Source organism: Salvelinus namaycush, chromosome 26, assembly GCF_016432855.1.
Source record: "Salvelinus namaycush isolate Seneca chromosome 26, SaNama_1.0, whole genome shotgun sequence".
Classification (NCBI taxonomy): domain Eukaryota; kingdom Metazoa; phylum Chordata; class Actinopteri; order Salmoniformes; family Salmonidae; genus Salvelinus; species Salvelinus namaycush.
In genome coordinates, this window is record NC_052332.1 from 32,885,821 (window position 1) to 32,900,382 (window position 14,562).

The following is a 14,562-nucleotide window of genomic DNA, read 5'->3' on the forward strand; positions in this document are numbered from 1 at the left end:
GAAAACAGCTTGTTGATGAGAGAGGTTGAAGGAGGCGGGCCACAAACAGTCAAATAATGGCACAGTACAACATTGGTGTGCAGAATGGCATCTCGGAACGCACAACTCGTCGGTCCTTGTCACAGATGGGCTATTGCAGCAGACGACCACACCGGGTTCCACTCCTATCAGCTAAAAACAAGAAGAAGTGGCTCCAGTGGGCACAAGATCACCAACACTGGACAATTTAGGAGTGGAAAAAGATCGTCTGGTCCGACCAATCCCGGTTTCTGTCAGGATTTGGCATAAGGAGCATGAGTCCATGGCCTCATCCTACCTGGTGTTAACGATAGAGGTTGGTGGTGAAATAATGTGGGGTATGTTTTCCTGGCACACGTTAGGTCCCTTGATACCAATTGAGCAACTTAGGAACACCACACCTTGTATAATCCATTCCCTGAAGAATTCAGGCTGTTTCAGGCTGTCTGACCCAGTACTATATGGGTGTACCTAATGAACTGTCCACTGAGTGTACAATGTAGAAGTAGTTGCTTTTCTATTGTAGTGTTCATAATAATTATTTTCATGGTTAAGAGGTAGAACAGGACTCTTATTGAAAAATGTAAGTGATTGTAAGTGTTGTGCCATCGAATCAGTGCCATGGGTTCAATGCTAAGCAGTGGTAATTGATGGTGTTCAATGCCAAGCAGTGTTAATTGATATGTTGTTCAATGCTAGGCAGTGTTGATGTATATGTTGTTCAATGCTAAGCAGTGTTAATGTATATGTTGTTCAATGCTAAGCAGTGGTAATTGATATGTTGTTCAATACTAAGCTATGTTAATTTCTATGTTGTTCAATGCATGTATTGGTTGTGGCTTTATGCATGAAGAAGATGCCTTGGTCCCTCCTTATGTTCTTGGCTTGGTCCCTCCTTGTGTTCTTAGGCTGGTGGCTCAGACGTGGAGCGTACCAAGAAGAAAAGACGGGGAGATCGTTACTCAGTGCAGACGTCACTTATTGTGGCTGCCCTGAAAAAGATGCTCCCCATCGGCCTCAACATGTGCTCCCCTGCTGATCAGGAGCTTATCAACCTGGCCAAGATACGATACTCTTTGGTAGTCTGCCCTCGGCTGTCTTAAATAACTCTGCCGTAGTATGACTAGTTGTTTGTGCCAGACCCATAGGGCTGTATATCCAGACACAGAAATAGTTCCAAAATAAATGTTAAACAACATTTTTCTTCCAGAGGGACACGGATGAGGAAGTAAGAGAGTTTTTGCAAAACAACCTGCATCTTCAAGGCAAGGTAAGATGGACTGGGTTGGTGCAGTAAAGTGATACATGGTGAAGTCCTGTGGTGTTCCTCCGGCTGCAGTGTGTGTTCCTCCGGCTGCAGTGTGTGTTCCTCCGGCTGCAGTGTGTGTTCCTCCGGCTGCAGTGAGTGTGCCTCCGGCTGCAGTGTGTGTTCCTCCGGCTGCAGTGTGTGTTCCTCCGGCTGCACTGTGTGTTCCTCCGGCTGCACTGTGTGTTCCTCCGGCTGCAGTGTGTGTTCTTCCGGCTGCAGTGTGTGTTCCTCCGGCTGCAGTGTGTGTTCCTCCGGCTGCAGTGTGTGTTCCTCCGGCTGCACTGTGTGTTCCTCCGGCTGCACTGTGTGTTCCTCCGGCTGCACTGTGTGTTCCTCCGGCTGCAGTGTGTGTTCCTCCGGCTGCAGTGTGTGTTCCTCCGGCTGCAGTGTGTGTTCCTCCGGCTGCACTGAGTGTTCCTCCGGCTGCACTGAGTGTTCCTCCGGCTGCAGTGTGTGTTCCTCCGGCTGCACTGAGTGTTCCTCCGGCTGCAGTGTGTGTTCCTCCGGCTGCAGTGTGTGTTCCTCCGGCTGCACTGAGTGTTCCTCCGGCTGCAGTGTGTGTTCCTCCGGCTGCACTGTGTGTTCCTCCGGCTGCACTGAGTGTTCCTCCGGCTGCACTGAGTGTTCCTCCGGCTGCAGTGTGTGTTCCTCCGGCTGCACTGAGTGTTCCTCCGGCTGCATGTGTGTTCCTCCGGCTGCACTGTGTGTTCCTCCGGCTGCACTGAGTGTTCCTCCGGCTGCAGTGTGTGTTCCTCCGGCTGCGCTGTGTGTTCCTCCGGCTGCAGTGTGTGTTCCTCCGGCTGCACTGAGTGTTCCTCCGGCTGCAGTGTGTGTTCCTCCGGCTGCACTGTGTGTTCCTCCGGCTGCACTGAGTGTTCCTCCGGCTGCACTGAGTGTTCCTCCGGCTGCAGTGTGTGTTCCTCCGGCTGCAGTGTGTGTTCCTCCGGCTGCACTGAGTGTTCCTCCGGCTGCAGTGTGTGTTCCTCCGGCTGCACTGTGTGTTCCTCCGGCTGCACTGAGTGTTCCTCCGGCTGCAGTGTGTGTTCCTCCGGCTGCACTGTGTGTTCCTCCGGCTGCAGTGTGTGTTCCTCCGGCTGCAGTGAGTGTTCCTCCGGCTGCAGTGTGTGTTCCTTCGGCTGCACTGTGTGTTCCTCCGACTGCAGTGAGTGTTCCCCCGGCTGCAGTGTGTGTTCCCCCGGCTGCAGTGTGCGTTCCTCTAGCTGCAGTGTGTTGTGTTCAGGTGGAGAACCCGTCCATGCGCTGGCAGATGTCCCTGTATAAGGAGATGGCAGGGAAGGCTGAGGATGCTGACGCTCCAGAGAAAGTGGTGAAGAGGGTGCAGGAGGTGTCAGCTGTTCTCTATCACATTGAGGTGGTGAGTAGAGTAGTACACCCAGTACTTCAATACTACAACATCAATATAATCCTACAGTATCCCTATAGTCCTACTTCACACACATGGCATGATGTCAGTGGTGCCGTTTCTCTCAATTATCTCATCTCACTTAGACGGAGCACCCCTTCAAATCCAAAAAGATGGTGTGGCACAAACTGCTCTCCAAGCAGAGACGCAAGGCTGTGGTAGCCTGCTTTAGGATGACTCCACTCTACAACCTACCCAGGTTAGAGACGCTACTACAGTCTTGTATTTACATTTGAGTAATCTAGCAGACGCTCTTATCCAGAGCGATTTACAGAAGCAATTAGGGTTAAGCGCCTTGCTCAAGTGCACATGGACAGATTTTTCACCTAGTCTGCTCGGAGATTAGAACCAGCGACTTTTCGGTTACTGGTCCAACATTCTAAAATGCTAGGCTACCTGCCGCCCCATTCAAACATATGCAGTAAGTAACACACAGCCACAAGTACAATACAGACACTAACATGGTTTTCTGTCTGCCTCACAGGCATAGAGCTTCCAATATGTTCCTGGAAGGATACAAACGCAACTGGATCCATACTGAGGGCTACTCCTTTGAGGACAGAATGATAGACGACTTGTCTGTAAGCTCTGCATGCTTGACTCACCTTTTAAGGATTTCAGGACCTGCGAGTTTCCTCCTATAGTTTCACTCCCACATCTCTTTCTCAAACACAGAAAGCCATGGAGCAGGAAGAAGAGGAAGAGACGGAGACCAAGCCAGATCCCCTTCACCAACTCATTTTGCATTTCAGCCGTACCGCTCTCACAGAAAAGAGGTGGGACTCTCCTTTTCTCCCTCAAGCATGTTAGTTGAGCAGCTTTTGGATTGAATTCAACACTAAATACGCATCTCCACCTTTTGACATGTTGCCTAAGCCTCTGTTTCTTCTCATCGTTACAGTAAACTTGATACAGATTACCTATATATGGCATACGCTGATATTATGGCAAAGGTGAGTTTTATGATGTAACATTTTAGCATGTTATTGTTATTTGTATATGAATTTATTTAAAGTATATAATTTATTTTTACCTTGTCTGTGTGTGTTGTAGAGCTGCCACATTGGTGAGGAGGACGAAGGGAGAGAGGAGGTGGAGGAAGGGGCTGAGGATGAGATGTCCCTTGAGGTGCGACAGACAGAACTGGTATGGGGCGGCCAGGGGCAGGGGAGCAGGGAGACACTGGAGCGGTAGCTCTCAACGCATCGAGTGACCACATCATCCACTGCACATCAGCCTGCAACCACATCTCTCTGTTCTCTATCTCTCTTCTCTCTCTGTCTCCTCTCTTCTCTCCTCTCTCATCCCTCTTTTGTCTCTTCTATCTGTTCCTTTATATGCGTGTTGCTTCCTCCTAAATGTGATCTGTTTGTCACTTGTTCTCCTTCTTTGTGTTTTGCTTCACTCCAAGTGTTTCTGGATTGTACCTGGCTGTTGTGGTTAACATTCTGGAGATGTTGCATGACTCACAAAGTGGTTGGAAAATACAACTTATCTAGACCATACAAAATCATGTGGACCATCCTAAAGCGTTGACCTATCTGCTAAGCACAACGTTCTACTGATGAGTATTCCTTCAATTTGGCAGGCAGAATGTGTTTACATGGGTCAAATACTGTTGTCAATCATATAATGGCTCCTCTATTATTTTGGACAGAAATACATCTAATCATTTCCATAGTTTGTATGAACACCTTCCTAATATTGAGTTGCACACCTTTTTGCCCTCAGAACAGCCTCAATTCGCCGGGGGATAGAATCTACAAAGTGTCGAAAGCGTTCTACAGGGATGCTGGCCCATGTTGACTCCAATGCTTCCCACAGTTGTCAAGTTCACTGGATGTCCTTTGGGTGGTGGACCATTCTTGATACACACGGGAAACTGTTGAGCGTGAAAATTCCAGCAGCGTTGCAGTTCTTGACACATTCAAACCGCTGTGCCTGGCACCTACTACCATACCCCGTTCAAAGGCACTTAAATCCTCTGAATGACACACATACACAATCCATGTCTCAATTGTCTCAAGGCTGAAAAATCCTTCTTTAACCTGTCCTTTCCCTTCATCTACATTGATTGAAGTGGATTTAACAAGTGACATCAATAAGGAATCATAGCTTTCATCTGGATTCACCTGGTCAGTCTATGTCATAGAAAGAGCAGGTATTCCTAATGTTTTGTCCACTCAGTGTATATACCGGTATTTTTTCCATATGTACAGTGGGGCAAAAAAGTATTTAGTCAGCCACCAATTGTGCAAGTTCTCCCACTTAGAAAGATGAGAGAGGCCTGTAATTTTCATCATAGGTACACTTCAACTAAAAAAATTCCAGAAAATCACATTGTAGGATTTTTAATGAATTTATTTGCAAATTATGGTGGAAAATAAGTATTTGCTCACCTACAAACAAGCAAGATTTCTGGCTCTCACAGACCTGTAACTTCTTCTTTAAGAGGCTCCTCTGTCCTCCACTCGTTACCTGTATTAATGGCACCTGTTTGAACTTGTTATCAGTATAAAAGACACCTGTCCAAAACCTCAAACAGTCACACTCCAAACTCCACTATGGCCAAGACCAAAGAGCTGTCAAAGGACACCAGAAACAAAATTGTAGACCTGCACCAGGCTGGGAAGACTGAATCTGCAATAGGTAAGCAGCTTGGTTTGAAGAAATCAACTGTGGGAGCAATTATTAGGAAATGGAAGACATACAAGATCACTGATAATCTCCCTAAATCTGGGGCTCCACGCAAAATCTCACCCCGTGGGGTCAAAATTATCACAAGAACGGTGAGCAAAAATCCCTGAACCACACGGGGGGACCTAGTGAATGACCTGCAGAGAGCTGGGACCAAAGTAACAAAGCCTACCATCAGTAACACACTACGCCGCCAGGGACTCAAATCCTGCAGTGCCAGACGTGTCCCCCTGCTTAAGCCAGTACATGTCCAGGCCCGTCTGAAGTTTGCTAGAGAGCATTTGGATGATCAAGAAGAAGATTGGGAGAATGTCATATGGTCAGATGAAACCAAAATAGAACTTTTTGGTAAAAACTCAACTCGTCGTGTTTGGAGGACAAAGAATGCTGAGTTGCATCCAAAGAACACCATACCTACTGTGAAGCATGGGGGTGGAAACATCATGCTTTGGGGCTGTTTTTCTGCAAAGGGACCAGGACGACTGATCCGTGTAAAGGAAAGAATGAATGGGGCCATGTATCGTGAGATTTTGAGTGAAAACCTCCTTCCATCAGCAAGGGCATTGAAGATGAAACGTGGCTGGGTCTTTCAGCATGACAATGATCCCAAACACACCGCCCGGGCAACGAAGGAGTGGCTTCGTAAGAAGCATTTCAAAGTCCTGGAGTGGCCTAGCCAGTCTCCAGATCTCAACCCCATAGAAAATCTTTGGAGGGAGTTGAAAGTCCGTGTTGCCCAGCAACAGCCCCAAAACATCACTGCTCTAGAGGAGATCTGCATGGAGGAATGGGCCAAAATACCAGCAACAGTGTGTGAAAACCTTGTGAAGACTTACAGAAAACGTTTGACCTCTGTCATTGCCAACAAAGGGTATATAACAAAGTATTGAGATAAACTTTTGTTATTGACCAAATACTTATTTTCCACCATAATTTGCAAATAAATTCATTAAAAATCCTACAATGTGATTTTCTGGATTTGTTTTCTCATTTTGTCTGTCATAGTTGAAGTGTACCTATGATGAAAATTACAGGCATCTCTCATCTTTTTAAGTGGGAGAACTTGCACAATTGGTGGCTGACTAAATACTTTTTTGCCCCACTGTATGTAAGTGGTATATTTGGACGAATAGGAATTACTCCTGCGTCTGTAAATTGTTACCTTTAGAGTGTAGGAGGCCATTAGCCATGATGTTGGCTACATGTGTACTACCACACATTGTCCCAAGTCTAGTCTATCACTGCCAGCTCATACCACCATACCCCACCTATGGTCTTTCATGTAGATTCAGATGGAATCTCTAACAGAACTGATCCTGTCTGTTTCTCAGATTGTAACCAACTACTGACCCTTTGACTGAACTCTGACCCCCCATCTGTGTCAGTTCCATGTTCTCTTACTGCTCTCCCACTTACTCTGGCGTAACACGTTCATCTCTAATAACTGAGTTTTACTAATCAATGCTGTTCCCTTCCATACTTACTTAGCGTATTGACCAATAGACTACAGTGAAAGCCTGTCTACTCTCCCAGACACCTAGACTGACACATACAGTAAGAATATGTGTAAGAAGAGTTCCAGCAACAACACATTCACTGATAGACATACTGTATACTACACCTGATAGAGGGCTTATCCAAACACACCTCTTGTTTCCATTGGATTGGAAACTCTCCATAAGTAATGTCAAGTACATCTGCACCATGCTTACTGGGTAGACCATAATCAGGCATACGCGGGTGGGTGGGTGGATCTTTGGGTGGGTTAGGAGAGTGGGATGCTTGTGGGAACTGATTAAATATGTATTTGTATTACTTTTGTTTTAATTAAGTCTTAGTTGAAAAGAAAATGTTGGTTAAAATATCAAATCTTGTTAGTTTTTATACCTTCTATATACTTAATTGCATTACATTGCACTTGTCAAAATGTTGCAAGCTTACACTACAAATGTAGTTCTGTGACAGACATGTTTGGGCTTTTTAAAATAAAAATGTCATAACATTTATTTGAGCAGAACTGCTCCACTCTGAGGGCTGTGTAAAGTTCAATATGTGATATAAGACACCAAGGGGGACACTGTGGTTATTCAATAGATCCTGTATGGTTCTTTGCAACGGCTAGCACTGCAGCATGCAAGGCCATCGGGGCTGTTTGCTGTAGTCTAACGTTTGCTCCAGTAGTAGTAGTGTAACGACTCCATGACTAATTAACTGGGGAGAGAGAATGGGTGAGAGAGAGAAACAGATAGGTGGAATGAAAGTAATGAAATGTGTGGAAAACGAGTCAAAAAGCAGATAAAGCATGCAGGTTTGAATGAGTTTATCCCTATACAATGAGAGGAAAAGGACAACTAAGAAATGGAGATGGAGAGTAGAAACTGAGAATGAGAAACTATTTCAATTTTAGATATATGGTACAGGTCAAAAGTTTAGACAGATCTACTCATTCCAGGGTTTTTCTTTATTTTTACTATTTTCTACATTGTAGAATAATAGTGAAGACATCCAAACTATGAAATAACACATATGGAATCATGTAGTAACCAAAAAAGTGTTAAACAAATGTATTTATTTTTTATTTAACTACAGTAGGCAAGTCAGTTAAGAACAAATTAGCGGTTTAAGGCACTGCATCTCAGTCCTTGAGTCGTCACTACAGACACCCTGGTTCGATTCCAGGCTGTATCACAACCGGCCATGATTGGGAGTCTCATAGGACGGCGCACAATTGGCCCAGCGTCATCCGGGTTTGAGCGGTGTAGGCCGCCATGGTAAATAAGAATTTGTTCTTAACTGACTTGCCTTGTTAAATAAAGGTTAGATCAAATTTTAATATATATAAATTGCCTTGATGACAGCTTTGCACACTCTTGGCATTCTCTCAACCAGCGTCATAAGGTAGTCACCTGGAATGCATTTCAATTAAGGAAAAGTGAAGGAAAAGCATCCAACAAGTGCTCAGCATATGTGGGAACTCATTCAAGACTGTTGGAAAAGCATTCCAGGTGACTACCTCATGAAGCTGGTTGAGAAAATGCCAAGCGTGTGCAAAGTTGTCATCAATGCAAAGGGTGGCTACTTTGAAGAATCTAAAATCTAAAATATATTTCGATTTGTTTAACACTTTTTTGCTTACTACACGATTCCTTATGTGTTATCTCATAGTTTGATGTTTTCCTTATTTTTCTACAATGTAGAAAATAGTAAAAATAAAGAAAAACTTTTCAATGAGTAGGTGTGTCCGAACTTTGACTGGCATTGTATATGAAGCATTTAAAACTATATGCCTACACTATTAAAACAAAGTTTAGGGCAGCAAATCAGTGGAGCTTAGAGAGAAGGTCTATACAGCTAGGTACTAGCTGTGTGACTGTCACTTGTTCTCCTTCTTTGTGTGACCATCAGGACACAGTCACAGCATCTGTGTCCATCACAGGAAAAAGAGATGGAGAAACAGAGACTTCTGTACCAGCAGTCCCGTCTCCATAACCGTGGGGCGGCTGAGATGGTGCTGCAGATGATCAGTGCTTGCAAAGGTACTTCCCCAACCCATGCAGTTACACCAAGGATCCCCAATTACATTCAACTGTGGGACGATTTCTCCTTGAGAGGATGGTCAGGGGGCCGGAACATAATTTAGTTATAAATCATTTGTACACTTCAAATTGACCACAAGAATCCCAAACAGATATAGTATTTAACAAAAACATAATAATTTCAAACCTTGATTACATTGGGATACGATCAAAAATGCCTCTCTATTTATGCGTAGGAATACTTAGAAACAGATTTCCTAAATTAAAATCACATTGAGGCTTATTTTTTGCTCAGAAAAAACTTGAGGGGGGGGGGGGGGGGGGCAAATAAAATAATTTGGCCTGCGGACCGCCTAATGGAGAACCCTGCAGTACTACAAGTCGATGTCTCTCCATCACAGTGCATGTATTTGAAGGGTACCTGTCGTGGTCGACACATATCAAAGACATTATTCATACCCGTCATCTAAAATGGTAAAGAGTACTTTTCTCTGCATCTAGGTGAGACTGGCTGCATGGTGTCCTCCACCCTTAAACTGGGCATCTCCATCCTAAACAGTGGTAACGTTGAGGTTCAACAGGTAAGTGTCCTCTCAGTGGGCTGTCCATCTGACCTGAGGATATAGTAGTAATTGACTGGTCTCACTGTCTGTTTGCAGAAAATGCTTGAGTACTTGAAGGACAAGAAGGATGTTGGCTTCTTTTTGAGTGTCCAGGCTCTAATGCAGACATGCAGGTTTGTCTTCACCCCTGAATTATTCATAAAGGACAGTACCAGTCAAAAGTTTGGATACACCTACTCATTCCAAAAAGTTCTGGGACACTGTAAAGCCCATGGAGAATAAGAGCACCTCCTCCCTGCCCACTGTACTGAGGCTAGGAAACACTGTCACCACCGATAAATCTATAATAATCGGTAATTTCAATAAGCATTTTTCTACGACTGGCCATGCTTGCCACCTGGCTACCCCGTACCCTGGCCAACAGCTCTGCACCACCTGTAGCAACTTGCCCAAGCCCCCCCCCCGCTTCTGCTTCACCCAAATCCAGACATGTTCTGAAAGAGCTCCAAAATCTGGACCCCTACAAATCAGCTGGGCAAGACAATCTGGACTCTCTCTTTCTAAAATGATCTGCCGAAATTGTTGCAACCCCTATTACTAGCCTGTTCAACCTCTCTTTCGTATCATCTGAGATACGCGGTCATCCCCCGCGGTCATCCCCCTCTTCAAAGGGGGAGACACTCTAGCCCAAAACTGTTATAGACCTATATCCATCCTGCCCTGCTTATCTAAAATCTGGTGTTTTGCAGGTACTATTTAATGAAGCTGCCAGTTGAGGACTTGTGAGGCGTCTGTTTCTCAAACTAGACACTCTAATTGTACTTGTCCTCTTGCTCATTTGTGCACTGGGGCCTCCCACTCCTCTTTCTATTCTGGTTAGGGCCAGATTGCGCTGTTCTGTGAAGGGAGTAGTACACAGTGTTGTACGAGATCTTCAGTTTCTTGGAAATTTTGTTTCATGGAATAGCCTTCATTTCTCAGAACAAGAATAGACTGAAGAGTTTCAGAAGAAAGTTCTTTGTTTCTGGCCATTTTGAGCCTGTAATTGAACCCACAAATGCTAATGCTCCAGATACTCAACTAGTCAAAAGAAGGCCAGTTTTATTACTTCTTTAATTAGCACAACAGTTTTCAGCTGTGCTAACATAATTGCGAAAGGGTTTTCTATTGATCAGTTAGCCTTTTAAAATTATAAACTTGGATTAGCTAACACAACGTGCCATTTGAACACAGGAGTGATGGTTGCTGATAATGGGCTTCTGTACGCCTATGTAGATATTCCATAAAAAATCTGCCGTTTCCAGCTACAATAGTCATTTACAACATTAACAATGTCTACACTGTATTTCTGATCAATTTGATGTTATTTTAATGGACAAAAAATTTGCTTTTCTTTCAAAAACAAGGAAATTTCTAAGTGACCCCAAACTTTTGAACAGTAGTGTATATAAATGGAAAATGGAGCCAACAGCTTATGAAGTTTGATAAAAGTTGACTGTATGTTGTTTTTCATGGCAGTGTCCTGGACCTGAATGCCTTTGAGAGACAGAACAAGGCAGAGGGTCTGGGCATGGTGTCGGAGGAGGGAACAAGTAAGTCTTTAAAGCTCTGACTGTACTGGACACTGGTACACCAACTTTGTACCACCTTACACCATCTTTGCATCCATGTCCTGCCCAGATAATCACACACACCAGTGCAGTATCAGGGCCTGTGGTCACTGAGTGGGAGTTCCTCCACCTCATTCCTCATTTTTTTTTCAGTATTAGTAACATCCATCAACTCTGCTGTCCAATAATGATTGGGTGATTCATGTGTTGATATGACTGTAATTTTGTCAGTGCTAACGCCTTATCAGTTGGTAATTTGAATTTACATGGTGTCTTTTTAGTACTGTATTTTGACTTGCTAATATTTTGTGTTTACATTCAATGTTAATTTGTCAAATATTTTGTAAGTGTAGAATTATTTTTAACTAATTCTTAGTTTAAAACTCCTAAGTGTTCTACTGTTGTCCATCAACTCACTGGCGCTCTCTTTCCCTACCTTGCCATCATCGCATCCCTCCCTCCCCTATCCTCTCTTCCCATTCCCTCCTTTGCTGGTCCTCAGACATGAAGTCAGAACGGGGTAAGTGATACCTCTGTCCCTCTGTTTATCTACTTTTTCTCTTTCTCTTGCCCTCCCTGTTCCCTCTCCCTGTCTCTTCATTTTCTTTAGCTCTTAATTATCTTGTGTTGTGGGGCCCACCTTTATTCAATTTCACACTCAAGGAGTTTATGAAATAACCTTTCAGTCATGTCAAGTAATGCCAATTCCATTGTTTCTCGGGTATATACTGTACATTCCTGTATTCATAGTAAACTTATTAAACTCTCAAAGAGTAATGTGCCCTAACAACAGACAATGACTGAAAAGCGTTTTTTCCCATTGAGTGGCTAACCACAGATCTACTGAAACTCAGAAGCTCACCACTATTGCAATCAGAATTCCTGAGCACGGAATTAGCTCAATATCTGGATCTATCTATCTCTCATATTAATCCTCAGTGTTTGTAACTCTGGGCCTGTATCCACAAAGCGTCTCAGAGTAGGATTGCTGATCTAGGATCTGTCCATATACAGTGCATTTGGAAAGTATTCAGACCCCTTGACTTTTTCCACATTTTGTTATGTTCAGCCTTATTCTAAAATTGATTCAATAGTTTTCCCCTGATCAATCTACACACAATACCTCATAATGACAAAGCAAAAACAGGTTTTTAGAAATGTTTGCAAATGTATAACAAAAAAAAGAATGGTGTTCAGACCCTGAACGACCCAGTCGTACACATAATCTTGTTTCTAATGGTCTGAGAGTCCAAGCGGGCTGTCATGCCTTTTAATGAGGAGTGGCTTCCGTCTAGCCACTCTACCAGAAAGGCCTGATTGGTGGAGTGCTGCGGAGATGGTTGTCCTTCTGGAAGGTTCTCCCATCTCCACAGAGGAACTCTGGAGCTCTGTCAGAGTGACCATCGAGTTCTTGGTCACCTCCCTGACCAAGGCCCTTCTCCCCCGATTGCTCAGTTTGGGCAGGCAGCCAGCTCTAGGAAGAGTCTTGGTGGTTCCAAACTTCTTCCATTTAAGAATGATGGAGGCCACTGTGTTCTTGGGGACCTTCAATGCTGCAGACATTTTTTGTACCCTTCCCCAGATCTGTGCCTCGACACAATCCTGTCTTTGAGCTCTAAGGACAATTCCTTCGACCTCATGGGTTGGTTATTGCTCTGACATGCACTGTCAACTGTGGGACCTTTATATAGACAGGTGTGTGCCTTTCCAAATAATGTCCAATCAATTTACCACAGGTGGACTCCAATCAAGTTGTAGAAACAAGGATGATCAAGGGGAACAAATGCACCTGAGCTCAATTTCGAGTCTCATAGCAAAGGGTCTGAAAACGTATGTAAATAAGGTATTTCTGTTTTTGATTTATATAAATTAGCAAAAAATTCAAAGAAATCTGTTTTCGCTTTGTCATTATGGGGTATTGTATGTAGATTGATGAGGATTTTTTATGGTATCCATTTTGGAATAAGGCTGTAACGTAACAAAATGTGGAAAAAGGGAAGGGGTCTGAATACTTTCCGAATGCGCTGTAATCATATTTTTTTATCATATGAAAGGCAAACTGATCCTAGATCAGCACTCTGTCTGCCCCACCCACCTCTGAACCCTCACATGACTTACACTGTAATCCCCCCCACAATGACATCATCCCTCCTCAACTCTACCTTGCTTGGACAGAAATCCAAACTCTGGCCCTCGTAACCCACATTCAGTGAAGGTAGAGGAGTGCAGTAGGTCTGTGCTGCATGACTGTGTTTCTGCATGCACTGACTAAGGAACTGACAGGGTCAACTTCTCCATTACGTTGAATGTCTGTGCGGTATACAGTGTTGTCCATTGTATCTATACATGTTGATGTGACCATGTACTTTTATCTGTATGTATACTGTGTATTTAGTATACTGTGTTTTCAGTGTTGATGGAGAACTGTTTCTTTATATGTTTATGTATGTAACATAATGGTGTTTGATTATGTGTCTAAAAGTGCAGAAGTTCTTATCGTTGCTGTGAATGTGCTTTTACAGTACATGCCAACCTATTGGCCATGATTCAGCAAGTGTTTGAAGTTTTCTATATTGTAGTTACAGTGAACAACTCAGTATGGACTTAAGGAAGATGGACAGTCTGTAAGGAGGAGGTTATTGCAGCTCTTACTAATATGATTATGCAGACGTGATGGAGAGATGTAAAATGATAATCACACTCACCTTATTGCTGCAAGCATGTGTGCTGCTGACAATGGCATGCACTGCCTAACACTCGGACGAATGGCTCAAATTGTCTAGTTAGTCTCCCACCTACATTACATACAGATAGATAGAGGTGGCCTGACTGAACCCCCCCTTCCGTCAAATACATCCAGTACCCCTAAAACTAGTCTGATCCTCTGCCCTTTTGTCTGACCTCTCCAGGTGAGAAAGTCATGTCGGATGATGAGTTTACATGTGATCTGTTCCGCATGTTGCAGCTGCTCTGTGAGGGCCACAATAACGGTGAGAAAAATATTATCCAATGGTGTTCTATTTAGGGAATGATGGATTCGTCTGTGGGGGCACAGCAACACTTAGGAGAATGACATTGAATCATGACTTGCTGTAATGCTAATCAAATGTTGGCAGTCTATCTGAGTGGACTCTCTGTTTTTACTCCAGATTTCCAGAACTACTTGCGGACACAGACAGGCAGCACCACCACTATCAACGTCATCATCTGCACTGTGGATTACCTCCTCCGACTGCAGGTACTGGAACTATTAACACATACCTGTTAAAAAGGTGTCCTGTTATCCCTTTTACCATGCAAATTCACATTTCTAATGAATTTTATAAAGCCCTTTTTACATCAGCAGTTGTCACAAAGTGCAGAAACCCAACCTAAAACTACAAAGAGCAAGAAATGCAGAAGCACA

The 14,562-nt window shown here is 43.9% G+C and overlaps 1 protein-coding gene across 1 annotated transcript in view; it reads left to right on the plus strand.

The window, feature by feature from the left end:
- LOC120021085 (ryanodine receptor 1-like) overlaps positions 1-14,562 on the plus strand; it is an 81,623-nt gene that overhangs the window by 49,724 nt on the left and 17,337 nt on the right. Inside the window, exons 41-54 of the mRNA XM_038964729.1 lie at positions 927-1,097; positions 1,229-1,288; positions 2,568-2,702; positions 2,837-2,949; positions 3,235-3,331; positions 3,426-3,526; positions 3,652-3,703; positions 3,804-3,878; positions 8,884-8,983; positions 9,485-9,564; positions 9,643-9,719; positions 11,065-11,138; positions 14,066-14,146; positions 14,306-14,394. Of these exons, the coding sequence (XP_038820657.1) occupies positions 927-1,097; positions 1,229-1,288; positions 2,568-2,702; positions 2,837-2,949; positions 3,235-3,331; positions 3,426-3,526; positions 3,652-3,703; positions 3,804-3,878; positions 8,884-8,983; positions 9,485-9,564; positions 9,643-9,719; positions 11,065-11,138; positions 14,066-14,146; positions 14,306-14,394 (1,305 nt within the window). The remainder of the gene's footprint in view (positions 1-926; positions 1,098-1,228; positions 1,289-2,567; positions 2,703-2,836; positions 2,950-3,234; positions 3,332-3,425; positions 3,527-3,651; positions 3,704-3,803; positions 3,879-8,883; positions 8,984-9,484; positions 9,565-9,642; positions 9,720-11,064; positions 11,139-14,065; positions 14,147-14,305; positions 14,395-14,562) is intronic.